Consider the following 24,466-nt stretch of genomic DNA (forward strand, 5'->3'; position numbering starts at 1 on the left):
ATAATATATAATATACTACATTTTCAATAAACAATTTAAATCAACATTTATAAATGATAACTTATCTTTTAGTATTATTATTATGTTTTATTAATTCGTTTTTTGTTAGAAGTAAAGTATATTTTACTGAGTAATCATGCTTTTTCCAATAAATAAAAAAGTTTTAATTACCATTAAAATCTATGGGATTTGACTAATATATATATAACAATATGTCAAAATCGTTTATTTTATTTTATGTTATGTATTTATAAAATTAAATCTTTTATCAAAAACCCCAATATTCCGCTATTCATGACGCAAATTTGCAAACTAATGAATATAAATTAGGGCAGTATGACGTTGCTTTCTACTTACTGAGCCCAGAGCCACGCCAAATCATTAATATTCATGAGCCGTATGCTGTCTCGCGTAGAGACCACGCCTACCACCGCTGTTCAGGACGCAGTAAAATAAAGCTTCCGTATTTCGAATCATCATGGCAGCCGGTAAAGCGTCCTTGGCGGCGCTTGGACTTCAGTTTTGTGTGGGAAATAAGCTTTTGTCGAAGTCAAACTTGCCTTGTATTATCAGCCGCGTTAGAAGAGGTAAGCATTTTCAATCACAGTCGAAAGACAATAATATTACAGAAATAAATGTCATTATGTTGTTGACTCTCGACACTGACATTCTGACAAGACAAGAACATGAAGTGTGAATGACTCCAGGTTAACATGAGTAATGAGACATAAAACAAGCAAAATGTGTGTATAAATATGTGTGACCAGCGCTTGTTGTCACAGTTTATTGTTGTCCGGCTGTTTAATTGTGTTTTTAATATATTTAATGTGTGCTAACTTGCTATAATGTGACAATTTTATTATATTCTTGTCTTGGAAGTACTTAAAAATCTCTTTTTAACGTACTTTACGCTTGTCTTTGTTGTATGACAGTGTTTTTATGTTCATTTTTATGACAAAAGGTATTGTTAGAGAACATTTTATGATGTTAATAATAGATAGAATTGGACAGAATCATAATTTAAAACAGTATTTGTACTAAAACAGAACTGACTGTCTGCATGTATGTTCACGTCAATAGCTGCGTCCCAAATCGCATACTTATGCACTATTCTACGCCATTTTGTAGTATAAATAGTGTAAGTAGTGTGTTCACACTGAAAAATCTTAAAATAATAAGTGCACTTTAATTACCCGGATGATGCACTCATTCAGCCGCTAAAATGAAGTGTGTAATGATGGACACTTCACGCACTCAACGACCGCAGGTTTGCTTACGTAGCGGAAAGGGCGGAGCTATCGGACGCACATGTTGGATAACTTTATTTATTTTGGATGGAGAAAGCAAATTTCTCCTACGAGAGTGATTATATCGCCTCCCGATGGTGAATGCGGCAATACTCACGATAGGTATTATTTGATAATTCGGTCGTTTATTTCAATGATTTGGCAACCGTCAAACGTCATCAGGGAAACGGTTTGAATTTCCGTTTAGTAAAAAAACATTAGTGTGCCATTTGGGACAACACTACATACATGTACTATCCTGTTGAGTGTGTAAGTGCATAAGTACATAGTGCATGAGTGCATAGTGTATAGTGTGCCATTTGGGACGCAGCTAATGTAATAGGAAATAGGGTTGTCGTGATACCGTTAGTTCAAGTCCAAAAAAATTCACCATTGTTATGGGAGCTATCAGGAATTACTATGCTCTTTAAAAAATATCAATCATCTCCCTCCCTCCCTATCATGTTCTTTATTCATTTTTTCTTCTCTCTTTCTTTCTCTCTAGTATGTCTTTTTCATTGACAGTGTAATTCATATTCTGTATTGTAAACAATTAGTTACAAACTTGTCAACTGTTATTTTTAAAAAAAAAAAAACAAACAAACAAAAAATTATACTATTAGTTCATTTTACAATACTTTACCAGCTGAAGTATCACAATACCAAATAGTATTGCAATACTACTCAAATAATAAAGAGAACTGTCAGAAATACTATATTTTAGTTGTTATAATTGGTCTACTTGATTTGAATTCATAATTCCCTCATTATTTAATAAGTTATTTTTTTCACGTCACTTCATCTTAAATGTATTGGCTCTGTTTGCTTATTTTATAGATAACTGACCAACAAAAATACATTAAAATAAGGATACAAATTATACCAAATGAAATTTGTTACAAAAAGAGACTTTTTGAAGTGGTCAAAAATTGTTTCAATGTTTTTTCTTTTGTTTTTCATCCATTGTTTTTTTTTTCAGTCTTATCAGGTAATAATCCAAAGTAATTCAAAATTTCACTTTGTGAGTTGTTCTTTTTAAGAGATTGTTGCAGTTGTTGTAGCTACTAAATCATACTGACGGGAACAGAAATGAACCGATTCAGGTGTGCATTTGTAATGTCAGAAAACATCAGAAAACATGAAACCTTAAAGGGCCCCACAGACTATTAAAATAAAATGGTCTATTGTTGCACAAACGGGTGAACATTTTAGTGACTTTTCCATATGCAACATTATCTATTATAGATAGACCGTTAACAAACTACAGTGGCACCACCAGTATATTGGAGCCATAGTTTCACGATACTACCATAGTACCGGTAAATAGTGCAACCCTAATAGAAAATCCTGTGAAAATATTTCCTTGCTTTGTTAAACAGCATTTGGGAAATATTTGAGAGACTGTGACAATAACTATATGTTTTATAGACCATTTCAATATGGTCATGTCTTTGGCCCATTAACATTTCCTGCTTGTCTTCAAACTATTTTGTAACTGCAACAATAAGCAATTCAATCATATCATGACGTTAAAACAGCTATCATAACATTGTTTAACAATATGTGGCTCTTTTTGGATTCTTGGAAGCTATAGATTTTAAAATGTAAAACCGAAAATATGCTGGGACCATTGTTCTTATTGTTTACATCTTTCAAAATGGTCTATAGCACATCTCTAAACTTAAAAAAAAAAAGTAAACTGCTAAACCGTCTATATTCTTAGAGTTTAGAATAATTAGATTTAGTTTCTCGATTGGCTACAGAACAAATCAACTTAATTAAACTCGTTAAATTGCACTGTAAGCTAAATATTTATGTCTTGCAAAATAACTAGTCACATATTATGTACTGTCATCATAGCAAAGATTAACAAGATTTGGTATTAGCAATTAGTTATTAAACTATTATGTTTGCTATTGTTAAACAGCACTTGGGAAATATTTGTCAAATTGCTCTTCTCAAACGCTTTCTGTCTTGCAGAGTTTTCCACAAGTGTTTTGTCTCAGACTGTTGACGAGTCCAGCGCCTCAACTTCTCCCAGCAGCAGCTGTTTTGGTGGACCTTTGGAGCATTACAACAGTCTTGTACGGGATGGACAGCTACGAGAAGATCTGCAGCAAAGAGCCGTTGTGGAAAAACTGGATCAGATGCAGAAAAATCTCAGAGGATACAACAATGACCACTCAACATTTTTTTCAAAGGTAAACCATCCAGACTCCAGACCTAAATATCACAGAATATACAGTCAACATTTGAAGTGGATTAAAAAAGTGTCCCAAGACAAGAATTGGTGTCGTTCTATAGTTTATGGACAGCTTTGATATAAGGGTTTGATCCATTTCAAATGTTGACTATATACAGATAAAGGGCTCTATTTTGACGGTCCAAGCGCAGAGCCCAAAATGCAGGGCGCAAATGATTTCAGGGCGTGGCAGAACACATTTTTGCTTATTTACGGACGGGAAAACCTGCTTTGCACCAAGGCGCATGGGCTAAAAGGGTTGAGTTTATTTTCTTAATGAGTTATAGGTGTGTTTTGTAGGGATGGGAAGATTAACCGATATGTATCGATAGGCGGTCATGCGCGTGCACGATGCGAGTGCATCGGTTGAGCAGCAGAGGATGAATGAAATTTTGGAAGCAAATCGAGATGCATCGGTTTTTGCGAGATGGATCGATTTTTCCGAGATACAGCTTATATTTTTAATATAGAATGTATTTTTTATTTTTTAACAATTGTTGTCAACCTGTTTTTGGCGCATAATTTAATCGACCTACATAAAGTAAGCCTTAGCAACGGATTTGCGGATGTGCACACACTACAACTCAGTGTATCAGGTGTGCGGATGAAGCTAGTGGTGCGCCCTCAGAAAGCGCGAGAAGCAAAACAAACATTTTATTCCCCACTGAGTTTTAAATCTAAAGTATGGCAAGCAACATTATGGATTTAAGGATGGACGACATGACAGGACAGATGCAATTTGCAAAATGTGCCGCGCATCTGTAAAATACGCGGGCAGTACGACTAATCTGATATCTCACTTGAAGCGGCGCCACGGTGTTGTTGTGAAAGCATCTTCCAGTGTTTCTGCATCCCCGGCTTTCGCACTGCTTCAACCAGTTCCAAAAGTGGTGAGAAAAGCATTGCAAGTTTTTTTTTCCGTGCGCAACAGTTCTGCTTGCTCTACGCCAATATCGAATGCTATTGCATTGTTCATCTGCAAAGATATTCAGCCTAGTGTCACGGAGAACGAAGGTTTTAAACACCTCCTCCTGTTAATTTTTATTTAATTATAATAATAATAATAATATTAATAATAATAATGATAAAAATAATGGGTGTCACGGTGGCACAGTGGGTAGTTTGACCACCTCACAGCAAGAAGATTGCTGGTTTGTTATATTTTTATTAGCCTGTTGTTTACAGTGACAGTGTTGTTTCAAAGCAGCATAACACTGCTAGTTCACGACCTTAAGTTTTGAATAATCAGTGGCAAAATATATCTTTGTAAAACTTGTTTTCATAGTTGAAAAGTTAAATCACAATTCTTGTTGTGCAATGCTAAATTTATTTATGTTGAAAGAGTGCAAATATATACATATTTTTTTAATATATATTGCACTTATACATTCTGTTTATCTTGAAAATACTTAAATAATATGTGCTATATGTTCTAAAATGGCCCTCTACTGTAAACTGACACTCTGGCTCTGAGAGAAGAGCCAGTTTGTAAAAAAAGTCTTGGTTTTGCTTGGTTTATAAATAATCAAACTCATTCAATGGCACAGCATCCTCTTTCACATCATCTCATAAACTTGATCTAATTAGTTAGTGCTAAAATATCGCATCGTATCGTGATATGGGTGTGAATCGTATCGTGTTGCATCGCAATATGTCACAAATGTATCGCTAATATATCGGATCGTATTCTTTGTATCGAGATGCGTATCGGATCGGCATTATAGCTTAGATGCCCAACCCTAGTGTTTTGAGAATAAACCAATTAGAGTCTCATCTCCCATTCCCTTTAAGAGTCAGCTGCGTCGCGCCAAGAGCGCATTCGCTATTTACAGGACGCAAAGTAAGTCTAAGTGAAAAAAATGAGTATTTCACAAGCAAACAGTTAACAGTTTTTTTTTTTTTTAACAGAAAACTGTTCAACAGAACATCTACTGCGTGAGAATTCAATTCAATTCAATTCAATTCAATTCAGCTTTATTTGTATAGCGCTTTTACAATGTAGATTGTGTCAAAGCAGCTTCACATAAATGGTCATAGTAACTAGAACAGTGGGGTTCAGGTTTTAGTGTGTGGTTCAGGTTTTATAGAATGAGAGATAATGGATCTACTTTCACTTTCGCTCTTGGATAGGGAAACGTTTACGCACAGACATCAATTAGTCTATAAATAAATACTTTTGTTTAAGCGCAAATATTCGTTTTAAAACTATTTCTAAATTCAGTTCTAATTTCCAGCAAATGAATAAATGAACAATAATAACCAAGTGTGGTCAAAATACTGAGTAATTTCCAAATACACCTGCCATGCCCCATATGGTCTAAAACCTGACAGGTGGGCAAATCTAAGCTTTATAAATATGATATATAATAAATAAAACTGCTAATAATAATGACATTATACAAAAGCAAATTGTTATGAATGAACTGAAAAAGCCTCCCGAGATGAAGACGACATAAAAGCAGTGTTTTTTCATATTTATGTAGGCTACAAAATAATGTTTTGTAATATTTTAATCCTTTATATTTATATTCTATATCTATTCTTATTATATCCTATATATATTCTTAATATTTAAATTTTTTCATATGTAAAGATATTTGCCTATTGCTCTCTTGTGCGTATTAAGCAGTGTGGAAGCGAGGCACAACTCTGCGCCAGAGTTTAGACCGGGTTAGTTTTGGTCTAATGAAAAATCTATTTTAGTTTCTCAAAATGGCAACGCACCAGTGGTCCGCCTCAGAACGTCTCCTTTTTAGACCAGAACGCCTATGGGCGCACAAATGAGCGCTAATGCATTTGCTATTTAAACAGCGTAGCGCAATGCCTCAAAACAATTCTTGCGCCAAGCTGAAACTACCAAAAGACTATTGCGCAGCGCCTTGCGCCACACTGCGCCGGGTGTATGATAGGGCCCAAAGTCAGACTTATTAGCCCTCCTGTATATTTTTTCTCCTATTTCTGCTTAACAGGCTAATAATATTAACCTTAAAATGGCTTAAAATTTAAAAAATTGCTTTTATTCTATCTGAAATAAAACAAAAATGAGTTTCTCCAGAAGAAAAAAATATTATATTTAACTCATCTTTATTTCTATAGCACTTTTACTATGGAAGGTGTCAAAGCAGCTTGACATAGAAGTTCTAGTAAGTTGAAATTGTGTCAGTCCAGTTTTCAGAGTGGCGGGAAACAAACTTCACCAACTGATGAATTTGAAGGAAAAAGCTTAGAGAGCAACCAGGCTCAGTTGGGCATGACCATTTTTCCTCTGGCCAAACTTGTCTAGGCATCGAAGGCTGGAGAACGCTGGACATCCATAGTAGAGAAGGTGCGAGTAGGTCACCAGTGGGTGTGCAGGCTGGCCCTCATGATCAATGCGGAGACTCGTCTGTCACTGGGGTCTTTCAGGAATCTGTCTCATGCTCTCTGCTCCTTCATGACCACCACAGCACCTTAGGATAGGGCCTGGTCTAGGATTATGGAGACCTCGGGATGATTAAAAACAGACTAACATAAGCGCAGATGCCGTTCAAATGATAATATCTTTTGTAAAGTGTTCCAGGCTCCGGTTGCCGTAATAATGCAGCCTAACAATCTTTTAAACAATCCTAAGCCAAAATAAAACAATAGGACTTTCTCCTGAAGAAAAATATATTATAGGAAATACTGTGAAAAATGTTCAGGATATGGCCTGGTCTAAGATTATGGAGACTTTGGGATTATGGAAAACAGACTAGCATAAGTGTAGATGCTGTTCAAATTATATTATCTTTTGGGAAGTGTTCCGGCTCCAGTTGCCCTAATTATTGCAACCTAACAATCTTTTGAACAATCCAAAGCAAAAATAAAACAAATGAAACTTTCTCCAGAAAAAAAAATATTATAGGAAATACTGTGAAATATTCCTTGCGCTGTTAATCATCATTTGGGAAATATTTGAGGGAGAAAAAAGGGCTAATAATTATGACTTCAACCGTATAAATGAGTGTTTAACAAATTCTAACTTCTCTTTGCATCTGCAACAGTTTATCTCCAAGCGAAAGCCACCAAAAGGTTATTACATTTTTGGAGATGTTGGTAAGTTCTGCAACATTTTATTGTAGTTTTTGTTTTTGTGTTGTTTTAAAAAGAAATAATTGTTATTATTGTATATTTCCTCATGTACAGGCACAGGAAAAACTATGGTTATGGACATGTTTTATAATCATGTAGAGACGGAGAAAAAAAAAAGGGTCCATTTTCACGGATTCATGTTGGATGTGCATAAACGTAAGTTCAGTTTTTAACAATATGCTGTGAATTTATTGATGATTTTTGATTCGTCCTCCTGTCTTTTTTTTTTTTTTTTTATATTTCCCAAATTATGATTAACAGAGCAAGAAATGTTTGGCAGTATTTTTTATAATATTTTTTCTTATTTGTTTTATTTCGACTAAAATAAAAGCAGTTTTACATTTAAAAAAAAAAAAACATTTTAAGGTCAAAATTATTAGCCCCCTAAAGCTATATTTTTTCGATTGTCGGCAGAACAAACCATCGTTATACAATGACTTGCTTAATTACCCTAATTCATCTAGTTAAGCCTTTAAATGTCACTTTAAGCTGAATACTAGTAACTTGAAAAATATGTAGTCAAATGTTATGTGCTGTCATCATGGCAAAGATAAAATAAATCAGTTATTAGAGAGGAGTTATTAAAACTATTATGTTTAGAAATGTGTTGAAAAAAAATTCTGTCCATGAAGCAGAAATTGGGGAAATTTTTTTTACAGGTGGGCTAATAATTCTGAATTCAACTTTATGTAGTATACCTAATCTGACATTCAGAAATTGAATCTACCATGATAATAAACATGCAAAATGGCACTTCAAAATACTGTAATAAATTATTTATTAGTTAAACTTTTAGATTGCTTTTGAAGAATATTCATATTGTATTTGCAGTGGTGTTTATAACATGAAAATATGCCTTACTACATGCTGAACTATTGATAAAAAAATAACTTTATTAGAACATAAAAGTGTATTAGACTATAAACATTTAACATTTAGCTATTTAACTAAACTCATAATGAAAACTACAAAAGCTTTTATTAATCTTATGTGATGCTCAATTCTTATTTGAAACCTAATAATGTATTAATTTTAGTCGTTTTCTGTTTGAAAACTTTAATCATTTTATTTAATCAAACTAATAAAATTCAGTTGGGGTGACATGGTGGCTCAGTGGTAAGCACTGTCGCCGCACAGCAAGAAGGTTGCTGGTTCGAGTCTCGGCTGGACGAGTTGGCATTTCTGTGTGGAGTTTGCATGTTCTCCTCGTGTTGGTGTAGGTTACCTCCAGGTGCTCCGGTTTTCCCACAGTTCAAAGAAATTCACTATAGGTGAATTGAATGAGCTAAATTGGCCAAGTGTACAGTATGAGTGTGTGTGTAAGTACGAGAGTGTATAGGTGTTTCCCAGTACCGGGTTGCAGCTGAAAGGGTTCTTTCCGCTGTGGCAACGCCTGATAAATAAGGGACTAAGCCGAAGGAAAATGAATGAATGAATGAAATTCAGTTTGTGGTTTAAACTAATATTAGCATAGTAATTGTAATAAATCTGCATTGTTTTTTCTAATGAGATTTTATTTTAGTTTATTTCAGTTTATTGGCCCGTTTCCACTGAGTTGTACAGTACGGTTCGGTTTGGTGCGCCGTTTCCACTGTCAAAAGGCATACCGAAAAACCGTACTGTACCACTTTTTCAGCACCTTTTCAAAAGGGTACCAAACACGAGAAAGGATACCAAAAAGGCAGAGCTAGACGTGCAGCTAAACGCTATTGGTTTACAGAGAAACGTCATTCACTCATGCAACAAGCCAGAATGAAAACAAAAGAGCCGCCATGTTTAAAGTACACAGCTGAGAGATCTTTTACAGCGTAAATATATATCCATATTATAATTTGATGAACAGCCACAAAGCCAAAAAAGAGGAGCAGATTTACCCTGTACCCCTTAGTTTATTACGTGCCAGTCTGAAGCGTGAGCGGATTCGTTTTCTTGTTTGCGCTCGCTGCGTGTCTATATTTGAAATAACAAACTTCTTGAGCTGATGATAATACCGTGCGCTTGATTATTGACGTGCTTTTAAAACCCCATCCTGTCAGACACTGACAAACGAGAGAGTGAAGCTCGAAAAAACAAAGGAGAAGCCGTAAAAAAAGGAGGACATTATTTTTTCAGCATATGATATGTAAGCCACCCGTACAGCTTTACTGTAGAAATTTTCTTGAGTAAAAAATGTCGATTGAAGCTTTCTGTCGTACACCATGCCCACTAAAAGGGTACCCTTGGCAGTGGAAAAGCAAGCCTGATAAAGGTGACCCGTTCCGAATCGTACCGTACCGTACCAGTCAGTGGAAATGGGCCATAAGTGATATCTTTTGTACTTTATAATCCTTTTGCATATAAATTTAATTGAAACATTTGTTTACTCTGTGTATATACTAATATAATACAGCAATAAACAAATTATTTTTTCGTGTTATACTTGATAAGGTAGCTTTTTTTCTGTAGCTTAGTTCTATATCGTGATAATCCCTTAAACCGTAATTTTAGCAATTACTCACAACAAGACATTTGACACTGGCAAAAGCCTAATGTCTATTGATAATACTTAAATTCTGATAGTTTTCTATTTATAGTAATAAAAACAATTACATGATTTTCTTGTTTACCTTACAACATTTATAATTATTATACCATCACCATCAACATATTTTCATGCCTATAGACATTGTTGTATGAAGAGATATACAGAAGACAGAAACTGACTAAATGTCTATCATTTACCATGTCTGAAAATATTCCTGAAATCTCAAAAATAACTGGTGTAGGATTTCAAGTTCTGTATATAGATGATATACAGACGGCAAAATAGTAAAAATGCTATTATTTGCTCTTACTCAGATAGACTCATGTTTATGTAGGAATCCATCGGCTCAAACAAAGCTTGCCCAAGAGAAAAGTGGGAAAAATGGCAAAGGCATACGATCCTATCGCACCGGTTGCTGAAGAAATCAGTGAAGAGGCCTGCCTGCTGTGTTTTGATGAGTTTCAGGTGAATGTTTCACTTTTCTATTGCATCGTTGTAATCTAATCAAGCCTTTGTGATTTGTTTCTGCCTCTTGAAGTCTGCTTATGTTATCTTATAATCCATGCAATGACAATCAAACGTACAGAGAGAGTTGATTTGTTTATTTTTTGCTTTCTCTATTCATCAGGTCACCGACATTGCAGATGCCATGATCCTCAAGCAGCTCTTTGAGAACCTCTTCCTGAATGGGGTTGTAGTTGTTGCCACGTCCAATCGCCCTCCAGATGGTAAGAAGACATCGATCCAGCAAAGACTCAGAATGTTGATATGATCTTCCAGCAGTGAATTTACGCAAGTTTTACACGCATTCTGGAGGGTATGAGGATTGCTTGTCTTATTATCCGACATTTTGAATAGTGATATTCAAAAAGAATTGTGTTATCTGCAAAAATTATTCAATTAAGAGTTACGTAAAAATACAGTTGAAGTTTTTTCTCTTTAATTTTTTTTTTTAATGGAAAGAAGATTTTTGTTCAACACATTTCTAAACATTATAGTTTTAATAACTCATTTCTAATTGCTGATTAATTAAATTTTTGCCATGATGACAGTAAATAATATTTGACTAGATATTTTTTAAGATACTATTATTCAGATTAAAGTGACATTTAAAGGCTTAACTAGGTTAATTAGACAAGTTAGGGTAATGAAGTCATTGTATTAAGATGGTTTGTATTGCAGACAGCTTGAAAAGTTGCTTAAGGGGACTAATAATATTGACCTTAAAATGGTTAAAAAAACTGCTTTTATTCTAGCCAAAATAAAACAAATAAGACTTTCTCCAGAACAAAAATATTATAGGAAAAATTGTGGAAAAATTCCTTGCTCTGTTAAACATAATTTAGGAAATTTTTAAAAAAGAAAAACAATTTCACAGGAGGTTTTTTGTTTGCACCAAAAACAAAATCTTGTTTTACAGATCTGTACAAAAACGGATTACAGAGGGTGAACTTTGTGCCCTTCATAGCTGTGCTAAAGGTAAGCACTTGAGCAGCATGAATGCTATCTAATACACTCAGATTCACTGATGTAACCTACTGTACTTTAAGGCCGCATTTACACTGCACTGTTCAAGTGACTCAAATCCGAAATTATTATTTTTTTCTCCCATGTGGCACAGATCAGATGTGGCCCATGTATGTGTAAGCAGGAACAAATCACATGGATTACGATTTACCCAAATCAGATTCAGACCTTGTTCTTATGTGGAAAGTTATCCGATATGAATCAGATCTGTGTTCTCGTGTCTGCAGTGTAAGCAGGTAGATCGGATTTTCATCTGTCAATGCAAGTCGCGCGTCATTAAAAAACATAGCGAATGCGAATGATGTCAAGTCTGATGCTTTCATTTCAGAACAGGCCTCAACAGACTTCCAAAGGTCAAATCTCATACACGGACTAAAACAGCTTTTATATTGTCATATAGCACAGGTATTTAAGGATGTTGATAAGAGCGAGAGAACGCAATGTCCGCCATGTAACCAATATAAACTAATATAAAACTACTGCTTCTATATCACGTGCATAAATCACGCCATTGACATTACTTTAAGATGCCTAAAGGTATAAAAAAGCCTATATATCAAAAGAAGATGGACAAATGAGAACCTTTCTGTCATAAACTATAGTAAAACAGCCTGTCAATAGTTGCGAACACATTACATACAGGAATAGAGAAAAGAGCACTCTTTAATTATCAGCTGTTAGTCAGCGTCCGCTTTTTTTTCCTGGTTATTTCGCCTTTGCCGTGTGCTGTGTACATGCAGACGATGGGATACGAGTCACTTTTAAAAGATGATGTAAGCAGGTCATCAAATAAATCAGATACAGTCACAAAATTGGAATTGACCATCAAGATCTGCAGTGTAAATGAAGCCTAAGATGGCGCATGATGTCTTGTAATGTTTTAGTGAATCTACACGGCTTCAAAAGCTCATAATCTTCCACGTAAGGGAATTGTTCTGCCTAAAAGAGAGCACTGCCCAAAACATGTTTATTACTTCAGCAAACTCCATGTCAAAGTTTGAAATATTTAAACAATGCCACCCAAAGGGATACATAGAGAAAGACATGACACTTTGCGAAAGAGAACTATTGGCCAAAGTGTATGAATGCAAAAGTGTATGAGTGTTTTCCAGTACTGGGTTGCGGCTAAAAGGGCATCCGCTGCATAAAACATATGCTGGAATAGTTGGCGGTTCATTCAAGTGTGGCAGCCTCTAGTAAAATAAGGGACTAAGCCAAAGGAAAATGAATGAATGAATGAACGAATGAATTTCTCATTTAATAGGTCTCTGATCTGTCTACTCAATTATTTGTTTTGTAAATTTCTGACTTTTCAGATAGACTAGAAATCAAGATGCCAAAAGGAAATCTAAGCATTGACATTGCATGTTGTTTTAGTTATTTTCTGTTGGACTTTCTGCAAGTAATGCTACGGTCAAATGTCTTTTAATCAGGAGTACTGCCAAACTTTACGTCTGGATTCTGGAATAGATTACCGGAGGAGAAATCGCCCTGCAGCTGGAAAACTCTTCTACCTGTAAGAATTCATTAAATTGTTAAAATGAGATGTTCCTGCTTTAGAATAGATTAGTTATGCATTTTTAATAATATATCAGCATACTAACATATAATCACAGAAATCTATCTTTAAATTGATTCCTGATCTATTTATCTAAAGTTGTTTTTTTCTCTCTGTGAGAGACTAAACAAAGCTGCAATTTTTTGTTTGTTTAGATTTTTTCTAAACTTTCAATTCAAGTTTATTTGTATATTGTGAAAACCAGTAATTATTGTTTCAAAAAGTGCACATTCTTGCCTTGCAATACAATTTGGAAAATTTAAGGTTATTAGTTACCATAACTTGAAGGTCACTGGTTTGAGCCTCGGCTGGGTCAGTTGGTGTTTCTGTGTGGAGTTTGCATGTTCTCCTTGTGGTCACGACACTTGGGTTTCCTCCGGGTGCTCCATTTTCCCCCACAAGTCCAAAGGCATGTGCTGTAGGTGAATTGGGTAAAATAAAAATGGTTTGTAGTGTATGTGTGTGTTAAATGAGTGTGTATGGATGTTCCCCAGTGATGGGTTGCAGCTGGAAGAGCATCCGCTGCGTAAAACATATGCTAGATAAGTTTGCAGTTCATTCCACTGTGGCGACCACTGAATAATAAAGAGTCTAAGCCAAAAAGAAAATGAATGAATGAGTTACCAAAACTATATTAGTTATCAATAGTAACTAATCATTAGATCAGCCGTTTCCTAAAATGTCTAAAGTTTACAATTTCTAAATTTTATGCTCTTAAATTCACTGAAGTGTTGTATTCTAGTTCTTAAATCATTTGAATTGGGCCTTAATTTTCCAATGTCTTAGTAACACTAGCTCTAAAACCTTTTAATGTGTTGTGTTTGTTTCGAGTCTGTGCTGCTTTAGTTCTGTCTTTCTCTAGTCCAAATATTCCACTGTTTGTAGTCCACTGTATTACCACTACAAATGACATCAACATTGTTATAAAGGTATTCAATTAAGTTAATAATGGTCTTTAAAAATGCAATTTCAAAATGACAATTTTAGGACTTAAAAGCCTTAATCTCACTAAAGTGTTGTATTCTTAAATAATTGTAAACATGTCCTAATTCTCCAATGTTAATGTAGCACTAAACTCTAAAACATTTTTTAAAATGCTTCCACAATGACTTTAAATGTGTTTTGTTTGTTTTCATTCTGTGGTTTTTGTCTTAATATTCCAGTTTTGTTTTTGGAAACATTCAGTTCAAGTATTTTTATAGTGCTTTTCACAAAAATTATTGTTTCAAAGCAGCTTTACGAAAGGTGCACTTTATTGCATTACAATAAAATCCAGAACATTTAAGGTCATTAGTTACCATAACTTTATTAGTTACTAATAACTTTAACTAATTAACTAGTAACTAATTACTTGGACCGTTGTATTTTGCTTTTGCAAGGTTGAAGGGTCACTTTTTCCCAATATCATGTTTCTGAATTTCTAAAATTTAGATTCTGAAAGCTCTTAAATTCACTGAAGTGTTGTATTCTAGTTATTAAATCATTTGAAACGGGCCTCAATTTTCCAATGTCTATGTAACACTACCGCTAAAACTTTTTAAAATTCTCTTACAATGATATAAAATGCGTTGTGTTTGTTTTGATTCTGTGCTGCTTTAGTTCTGTCTTTCTCTATTTCAAGTATTCCACTATCTATAGTCTACTGTATTGCCCTTACAAATGACACCAATGTTGTTATAAAGGTATTACATTTAGTTAATAATGGTCTTTTAAAACGTCTGCAATTTTAAAATGACAAGTTAAAGCTTTAAACTCACTAAACTGTTGCATTATAGCTCTAAAATAATTTTAAATGGGTTAATTGTCCAATGTTAATGTAGCACTTACTCTAAAACTTTTTAAAATGCTTCCACAATGTTTGTTTTGATTCTGTGGTTTTAGTCTTAATATTCCAGTTTTGTTTTTTCGAAACTTGTAGTTCAGTTCAAGTTTATTTGTATTTCACTTTTCGCAATAATTATTGTTTTAAAGCAGCTTTAAAAAAGGTGCGCATTACTGCATTACAATAAAATCCAGAACATTTAAGGTCATTAGTTACCATAACTTTATTAGTTACTAATAACTTTAACCAATTAACTAAAAACTTAAACCGTTTTATTTTGCTTTCGCAAGTATGAAGGGTCACTTTTTCCCAAAATGATTTGTTTTTTTAAAATGTCTACAGTTTACAATTTCTAAATGTCAAGGTCTAAAAGCTCTGTAATTTGTTTTAGCTCTTAAAGGGCCATGAAACCCCCTCGTTTCAGCAGGGTGTTTTCACACCTATACTTTGGAAAAACCCAGAAAAGTGGGCGTGTCCAGCTCTGTTTAGGGGGGAGTGTCGGAGGAGCAAAAGAGGCATGGTGTGGGATTGTCTATTTGACCACGTGTTAAATATTCCAGAGTTCCAGAGTCAAAACACACACACACACACACAGGGAAGAAAGTGACTGTGTTTACATGGACATCTGTAATTTAATTATTTGCCAAATTATTAAATGGTGGACTTTAACTGCAGTTTGGGTCTTTCATTCAGGGAATTAATTCGTGCCCCTCTTGACAAACGAGATATTTGATTCGAGGAACTGATCTAAGCGTGTATTTTTCATGCATTGTTTGATACCGCACGGCGAATGAGAGAAAAAAATTAACTCTGCATTTCTCTGTAACTTGGATGCACTCCGCAGGTAAGCCGCGTGTGTTATTCCAGTCACAAAATGCGGTCAAAATCCTACATGACGGTAATAGTTTGGTTGTGGTGCTAACATGTTTACACTCGGTGTAATAGTTAGTTTGATACGAATAAACTGAATAAACAAAGAGCACCGGTCGCTCGCTTACCAAATCTGTAGAGACAGGACAATCACCAGCAACTAGAGCCGCGTCTTTATTAAGAAGAGACTACAAGCGAATCCGGATCTCCAATTGCAGAAGAGAAAAGATCTCGGGTAAACAATGTTCCTATACACGTAAGTTATTGTTGTTGCGCGTCGCGTCGCATACACTGTAATCCACACAAAACTTCACTTCAGGAAATTAGGAAAGCAACACTGCACGCTTGTTTTGGCAACACAATGTGGCGTCTCTGCCGTGATGCTGTCTTCACTGTAACATTAATGAATTTTAATGAAGTTGCACAATAGAGCGCGCTGATTGGTTTGAACCAAGTCTTACTCACGCATTAATGCAGCACACTCGGAGACGTAATACGGTACACCCAGGTACAGATGTTCAGTCTACACACTAAGATCTCATGGCCGTGTCGCAGCTTCAAAAATTCGTTTTAAACCGGAAGTACGAATTTGCTCGAAATAACGCAAAAACTACCAATTTTCACTTTTTAGTGAGATATATGTGACCTAATAGTGTTTTTAGCAGTGTGGGACACATATACAACTGTCAACAGCTCAAAAAATGTGTTTTGGTGTTTCGTGACCCTTTAAATAATTTGAAACAGGCCTTAATTTTCCAATGTCTATGTAACACTAGCTCTAAAACCTTTTAAAATTCAGTTAGAATGATATAAAATGTGTTGTGTTTGTTTTGATTCTGTGCTGTTTTAGTTCTGTCTTTCTCTAGTCCAAGTATTCCACTGTCTGTAGTCGACTGTATTACTACTACTACGACTACTACTACTACAAATGACACCACTGTTGTTATAAAGGTATTACATTTAGTTAATAATAATCCTTTAAAAAAGTCTGCAATTTCAAAATGACAATTTAAAGCTTTAAACTTAAATGTTGTATTCTAGTTCTTAAACAATTTTAAACAGGTCCTATAGTTCTTATGTAATTTAAAACAGGTCATAATTGTCCAATGTTAACAGAACGCTAGCTTTAATTTTTTCTTAAATGCTCCCACAATGATTTAAAATGTGTTTTGTTTGTTTTGATCCTGTAGTTTTAGTCCTAATAATCCAATGACACTAACAAATGACATCAAAATAGTGATAAGGTGTTAAAGTTAGTTAATAAAAGTCTTTAAAAAGGGCTTAAAGTTTTAAATTTGACTTGGTAAAAAATGTAGAAACCCTTAGAGTTGTTGTTTCATGTTAAGATGAAAAAAGAGAGTGTTTTAGAATTCAAAGCAGACCTCATTATGAACAGTGCTTTGGACAAATATCAATGAATAAAACACTGTATTATGAAGAGTTGAATTATTCATCACATATTCTGGAATTTAGTTCTAGTGAACCTGATGTTGACGCAACACTCGATAAGCTGTTTGATGAGATGGCCTTCAAACAGAATGATAGTAAGTTGGCCTTTAACACAAACACGCACACACACTGAATTTTTCTATATAATCTGATTGTAACAAAAGAACGTGTAATTGCATTAAATATCATCTTGCTGGAGATGTGAATGTGCATTATGTGTGAATTTACAGATTGTAAATTATTTTACACCAGCTGTAAGTCTTGTATTTTGTAATGCAATTTTGATTGTGTTTATCTCAGTTACCCGACCCAGATCTCTAAAGGTACATGGCAGGATACTGACACTTGATAAAGCATGTGGGACCATTGCAGACTGCACTTTTGAGGAGCTTTGTGACCGGGTAAGCTTATGTTTTCCATTCAAACTCATCGACTATGTTTACATGGATATCAGTAATCTAATTATTTGCCTTAATCCGAATAAGACCACAATATGATTAAGGTGTTTACATGAGTTGCTTATTTAATGTTCTCGTTTTACATGTTATAGTGCATAGTAGGCTTAAATTTTAATTCCGTCAAACCGCCTCCATATATTACCCCGGTATCCGGTATTACCGGGCCTAGTAAAAGTATATGGCGACAAATCAATGCCAATATTAATCGAGCGCAGCGGTAATGTTTGCGCGCAAGGAGAAGTGAACCGTGAGCAGATTACAGGTCTACACGCGAGAAAGCTACAGCTCGCGAGCGCACAGGGGATCTTCACGCGCGCGCTCAACTGATCCAGCACGAGAAAACAAGTCCCGTCATAAAACATCATCATCTGTGTGCACGATGTACGCTCTCGCAAGCGAAGTCATGCGCACGCGCGCGCGATCAGTTCTCTCCGCTCGCTCGCTGGTTCTTCTCTCTGCTCGCGCGAAACATTTTAGATTTTTGTCAGTCTTGGGCCGGGACTTGGTTTACTTGTTATCTCTAACGCTATTGGCTACTCTGCCTTTCTAGAATATTGGCATTGATTTGCCGCCATAACAAAATTATGATGTAAGGCTCAGACAGCATCACCAAACTGTTGGCTTTAGCCTAAAACATTCAGAAACTGAATACCTTATATGCGACCTTAGGCTCGCAATCACCTGTTTGTCTTATTTGTATTCTTATGCGCGGGACACTCCTCTCATTCTCTCTCTCTCTCTCTCTCTCTTTCTCTCTCTCTCTCTCTCTCTCTCTTCTCCACACTGTACCGTGATGACAATCACACATACGTTTTTGTAGACATTAAATAAAGGATATTTAATATTTAATGACGGTATAACGGTAATGAAACTGACACCGTTGCTATTTTTAGATCCCGCGGTATACCATAATACCGCAATACCCCCCAAGCCTAGTACGTAGTTCGATCAACGTCATTACTTCCGCATTTATCGCTAGTTTCCTCTGCCGTTTTATGCAACAACAGTTCATGTTGGTCACCATGTGGGATTTTGGGCATTTGGTTTTTAACTTGACAAGTTCAGCTGCAGTTCATTTCTCACACTATGCATGAAAACAGACAACGGCGGATACAAATTCTCAAGCAACAGGCCACCGCTGCTTTTTCACTCACTAGCTTTTTTATTCATGCCCACACGAAAGTCACTTGAAGTCAAGGCACTTCATAATGTCCATTTCTTCCAGAATTCTCAGCATAGTCATTGTTTCCCACTCTCATCAAAAATGTGCTCTCTTGCGTGAGATCAATCTCATTTGGTTGTTGTCCAAAGCCTAACAACTTCCGTGTGTGTGTCCTGTCGCAAAATGTAGCAAAAAGTACTACAAAACGATAAGAATGTGATTGCGATGTATACGTGCTGCACTTCAATAATGTGACTAAAGTAAGAATACTCCATGTCTTAGTCATGTTTCCATGATTACTTTAGTAGGATTAAGGTAATCAAAAATCACTGTTTACATGGTAAACTCTTAATCAGAGTATGGTCTTAATCGCATTAAAATCAAAGAATTGGTGTCCATGTAAGTGTACTCGCTGTTACTCATTGAAATGAACTAGAATTAGTATGTGATGCATTTGTTTTCATTATTAGCCTATAGGAGCCAGCGACTACCTGGAGATCTCTGCTGTGTTTGACACGGTTTTCATCAGAAACATTCCTTTGCTCACTTTGAACAAGAAGACCCAGGCCAGACGCTTCATAACTCTCATCGACACGTTATATGAGCACAAGGTAAAGTCGTGAAAGACCTGTGATTTCTGTTTTAGAGGACACTTAATATGACAATGTATTATTCTAGCGCTGCATGATATTTACTGCATATACACTCACCGGTCACTTTATTAGGTACACCTGTCAACTGCTCATTAATGCAAATTTCTAATCAGCCAATCACATGGCGACAACTCAATGCATTTAGGCATGTAGACATGGTCAAGATGACCTGCTGCAGTTCAAACCGAGCATCAGAATAGGGAAGAAAGGTGATTTAAGTGACTTTGAACGTGGCATGGTTGTTGGTGCCAGTCTGGCTGGTCTGAGTATTTCAGAAACTGCTGATCTACTGGGATTTTCACGCACAACCACTTTAGGCTGCTGGTGGTGGTGTAATGGTGTGGGGGATATTTTCTTGGCACACTTTGGGCTCATTAGTACCAATTGAGCATCGTATCAATGCTACAGCCTACCTGAGTATTGTTGCTGACCATGTCCATCCCATTATGACCACAGTGTATCCATCTTCTGAGGGCTACTTCCAGGAGGATAACACTCCATGTCATAAAGCGTGAATCATCTCAGACTGGTTTCTTGAACATGACAATGAGTTCACTGTACTCGAATGGCCTCCACAGTCACCAGATCTCAATCCAATAGAGCACCTTTGGGATGTGGTGGAACAGGAGATCTGCATCATGGACGTGCAGCTGACAAATCTGCAGCAGCTGTTTGATGCTATCATGTCAATATAAACCAAAATCTCTGAGGAATATTTCCAGTACCTTGTTCAACCAATGCATGAAGGATTAAGGCAGTAAGGCAAAAGGGGTCCAACCCAGTACTTGTAAGGTGTACCTAATAAAGTGGCCGGTTAGTGTATATTGGAATATAAATACAATTTCACCAGGTGACTTGAATATCTCTATTTGTAAATAATATATCATTTTAGATTGATTAGGATGATTTTGTAAGGGTGTGCATCTGCATGAAATATAGTAAACTATCCACAAGAATAGATAAACACAATAAAGAAAAATATTAGAATAAAAAAAAAACGTTTTATTGATTTCCGAGGAGTTTAACAATATTCGCGTGCAGTAATTCAATAATCAAATGTTAAATGTCTTCAACTTTTAAATAATTCCATAAAATTAATCGTTATTAAAGTTACAAACAGAACAATTCCTTAGGCCTGACTGCTTTTCAAATCCTCACAGTTACAGGCCTCATAAACGCATGCAAATGATGAATTATAATCCAGACTGCACATTGCATATCCTGTGTGTGACTATTGTGAATGATCACATTGCGATATCGATGCTGAAACAATATATTGTGCAGTACTATATTATACACGCAGTTATCACCTTTTGGAAAAGGACACTATATATACTGCAGGTTAACTATGTATATGTACTGTCCGCCCTATACACAACACCTTAACTTTATGATTTTGACTGTAATGTAGTAACATGGACCCTTTGTAAACCTGCTTTGGGGCAATAATAATTGTGAAAAGCGCTATACAAATAAACTAGAATTGAATAATTTACTCGCCCTTAGGCCATTCTCATGTATATGACTTTCTTCTGTCAGACAAGTGAATCAGTGTAGTTTTAAATTATACCCTTGCTCATCCATGCTGTGTAATGGTGTTGGATAGTGGCTGTTTTTGAAGCTTTTAAATAAATCCATTGTAAACCTTACTCATAACCCTCCATGTGGTAAAATAAGTCTCTGACAACCCTAAAGTGTGTATGTTAAGTTCCAGCTCAAAATACCACACAGATAATGTTTTATAACTCTTTGAAACTGCCCATTTTAGCTTTGATCCTAATTGTGTTATTTTGGTGACTGTCGCTTTAAATTCAATTGAGATTTTGCTCTTTTTCAGAAGAGGGCGGAGCTATAAATGCCAATGTGTCAGCATAGTGGTAGATTCAAAAGCAAGACTAACCTCCTATGCTAATGAGGAAGAGAGAGTCACTAATAGGGGGGCTTTCTCCGTTTGAAACATACAAAGGGAGCATGTCAATCAAAGTGTTTCTCCACACTAATTTATATATAGGCTGGCTATTCACAGACTATTTCCACACAATTTTGTTTAAACCCCTTACAAAGGTGATTTTTGCATAATAGGTCCCGTTTAAAAGAGTCACTGTGTTATTTTTGATGAATATGTCCACAGGTTCGAGTGGTGCTAAAGGCTGAAACCCCATTAGATGATCTGTTTGTCCATGAACATCACGATGATCACGATCCTCATGAGACCCATGTTTTACTGGACGATCTGGGCATTTCAAGGGTAATTTATGAATCATTTCTTATTTAGATTCTTTCAGAATTAAATGGGATATCCTTTTTTGTTGCAGTTGTAGTCTTTACAGTATAAACCGAGTGGAAAGTTAGTATAATAACAGTTCAGAAAATGAGATCCCTCTTAAATGCTAATTTCATGTTCAATAAATGGGTAACACTTTACAATAAGGTTCATTAGTAAATGCATTTACTAACATGAACTAATCATGGACAACACTTGTTTAGCATTTATTAAACATAATTGAACATTTACTAATGCATTATTAACATTAATGTCCATGCTTGTTAACATTAGTTAATGCACCATGAGTTAACATGAACTAACAATGAACAACTGTATTTTCATTAACTAACGTTTATTAACATGAATAAATACTGTAGTAAATGTATTGTTCATTGTTTGTTCATGTTAGTAAATGCATTACTTAACATTAACTAATGAACCTTTTTGTAAAGTGTGACCAATAAAGGTTTCATTTTCTTAGAAATGTTTAAAACCATTGAGCTGCTTAACTTTTTTTGTGGATTGCACAACATGCTTTTTTCAAAAATGCTTTGGTTAATGTATTGTTAGAAGCATTTGTTTGTCATATGAAACTTTATGAATATTATTATTAATGTCATCACTCTCATTTCTTTATAAAAAGAAAGACTGAGTCAAATTTTTCGAACAGCACTGTGTTAGCAAGTCTGTGTGTGGCTTATACTACCTGACAAAAGTCTTGTCCTCGATCCCAGTTGCAAGAAACAAATAATAACTTGACTTCTAGTTGATCATTTGGAAAAGTGGTAGAAGGTAGATCTGTTGAGCTGCATCCCAATCATCACACATACTGTAAAAGACCTACTGGAACCTGCATGGACCCAAGATTCTCTTAGAAATCAGTGAAGTTTGGTGAAGGAAAAATTATGGTTTGGGGTTAATTCAGTATAGGGGTGTGCGAGAGATCTGCAGAGTGGATGGCAACATCAACAGCCTGAGGTATCAAGACATTTGTGCTGCACATTACATTACAAACCACAGGAGAGGGCAAATTCTCTAGCAGGATAGCGCTCCTCATACTTCAGCCTCCACATCAAAGTTGCTGAAAGCAAAAAAGGTCAAGGTGCTCCAGGATTGGCCAGCCCAGTCACCATATATAAACATTATTCAGCATATATCAATAATACAAATATCATAGATTACAATGGTTACAGGTTTTAGCATTTCTCAAAATGTTTTCTTTTGTGTTTAACAGAAGAACTCAAACTGTAACCATTGCCTTCCATTGTAAGAAAAACAAATACTATTTTCCACGGACGAGCGGGCGCTGCCTTTTGAATCTTTTTGGCTCGAGACTTCCGGTCTCATTCACTTCCATTCATTTTTTGACGTTAAAAACTGTTTGTCACGCTGCTTGATGTTGCAATTGATATTTTTTATTTTATTATTTTACTTGGTCTGTATAGTCATGCAAACATTTGTTTGTAGAGCAAGCAGTTTGACCATTTTCTGCCGTTTATTATTCCGAGTCATTTCTCCCATAGGCGACTGAATCGGAAGTTCTAAGACAACCGCAATAACAGGCGCACTTCCACATTTTAGATTAAGGTCAATAAAAGTCCATGATTACAAGTTTTCAGCATTTTTCAAAATATCTTTTGTGTTTAACAGAAGAAATTCATCAAGGTTTAAAACTATTAATGGGAGATTATACCATCATTTTTGAATGAACTATCCCTTTAATGCCACTGCACAAACTTCTTTATGATTTAAAAAAATTGATTGATGAAGTTTAGATTTGATGAATTGTCGATCGCTTCACTTAGATTTTCTTTGCTGTCATCATGCATTAGGATGCAGGCAGCTCGCTGGCCATCTTCACGGGTGAGGAGGAGGTGTTCGCCTTTCAAAGGACGGTTTCTCGCCTCACCGAGATGCAGACGGAGGAGTACTGGGTTGCAGGAGATCGGAGCACCAACTAGCTTTTATCATTATAACTCCATATACAGCGGCCATCTCAACTATCATAAGACTCAGCCTCTCTCTGGGGCTTGGGATCAACTCCATTTTGATTTGGTGAGGACTGTGTTTTTAATAATGCTGCACTTTATAAACGCACATGCAAATGAACGTGACACTAGCCTCGTCTCTGAGGTTTTTGGTCTAGAAGGATGGGCAGATGGTATGTTGGATGAAGATGGATGTGGATCTGCCAATGAAACGTTTGAAATCAGGCTGCCTTTCTGGTTATGTAAGTGGTTTGTGTTTAATTGATGACATTTGGTGGTCAGATGGCTGATATGCAACCTATTTAAGATGAATATTTGCATTCAAATGCATTAAAATATTTGAACAACTTTTATTGATGTCTGATTGGTTCCTGTAGTGCTGTTTCAGGTCGAGGATGTCTGCAGGTTTGTTTACAGTATAATTACGTATTGTTTGTATTCGTAATGTATGAGAATGCTATGTACACTCACCGGCCACTTTATTAGGTACACCTTACAAGTACCGGGTTGGACCCTCTCTTGCCTTCTGAATTGCCTTAATCCTTCGTGGC

General features: G+C 35.7%; 1 protein-coding gene and 1 long non-coding RNA gene across 10 annotated transcripts; one reads left to right on the forward strand and one right to left on the reverse strand.

Annotated features, from left to right (window-relative positions):
- Positions 1 to 450: 450 nt before the first annotated feature.
- afg1la (AFG1 like ATPase a) lies at positions 451 to 24,268 on the forward strand. 9 transcript variants are annotated; one of them, XR_015512679.1, is made up of 14 exons: positions 466 to 587; positions 3,267 to 3,487; positions 7,551 to 7,602; positions 7,693 to 7,794; positions 10,497 to 10,627; positions 10,791 to 10,979; positions 11,583 to 11,641; positions 13,123 to 13,205; positions 16,790 to 16,890; positions 17,413 to 17,483; positions 17,689 to 17,789; positions 19,479 to 19,619; positions 21,793 to 21,909; positions 23,760 to 24,268. XR_015512679.1 is itself a non-coding variant. In NM_001199767.1 (13 exon segments), coding segments are annotated over 13 exon segments (1,416 nt in total). In that variant the 5' UTR covers positions 451 to 478; the 3' UTR covers positions 23,889 to 24,268.
- Positions 13,925 to 20,622, reverse strand: LOC147839903 (uncharacterized). The gene is made up of 2 exons (XR_015513077.1): positions 15,244 to 20,622; positions 13,925 to 14,099 (listed from the first exon to the last, which is right to left on the reverse strand). It is a non-coding gene; the product is annotated as an uncharacterized LOC147839903 (long non-coding RNA).
- Positions 24,269 to 24,466: the final 198 nt, after the last annotated feature.

Source organism: Danio rerio, chromosome 17 (genome assembly GCF_052040795.2).
Source record: "Danio rerio strain M-AB ecotype USA chromosome 17, GRCz13ab, whole genome shotgun sequence".
NCBI classification, from domain to species: Eukaryota; Metazoa; Chordata; class Actinopteri; order Cypriniformes; family Danionidae; genus Danio; species Danio rerio.

Bases quoted from the DNA above. Each gene is read 5' to 3' on its own strand.
- afg1la (XM_087289240.1), top strand. From the start codon at position 479: ATGGCAGCCGGTAAAGCGTCCTTGGCGGCGCTTGGACTTCAGTTTTGT. The intron at 7,795-10,496 runs GTAAGTTCAGTT...ATGTTTATGTAG, and splicing joins CATGTTGGATGTGCATAAAC to GAATCCATCGGCTCAAACAA. The intron at 10,628-10,790 runs GTGAATGTTTCA...TCTATTCATCAG, and splicing joins TGTGTTTTGATGAGTTTCAG to GTCACCGACATTGCAGATGC.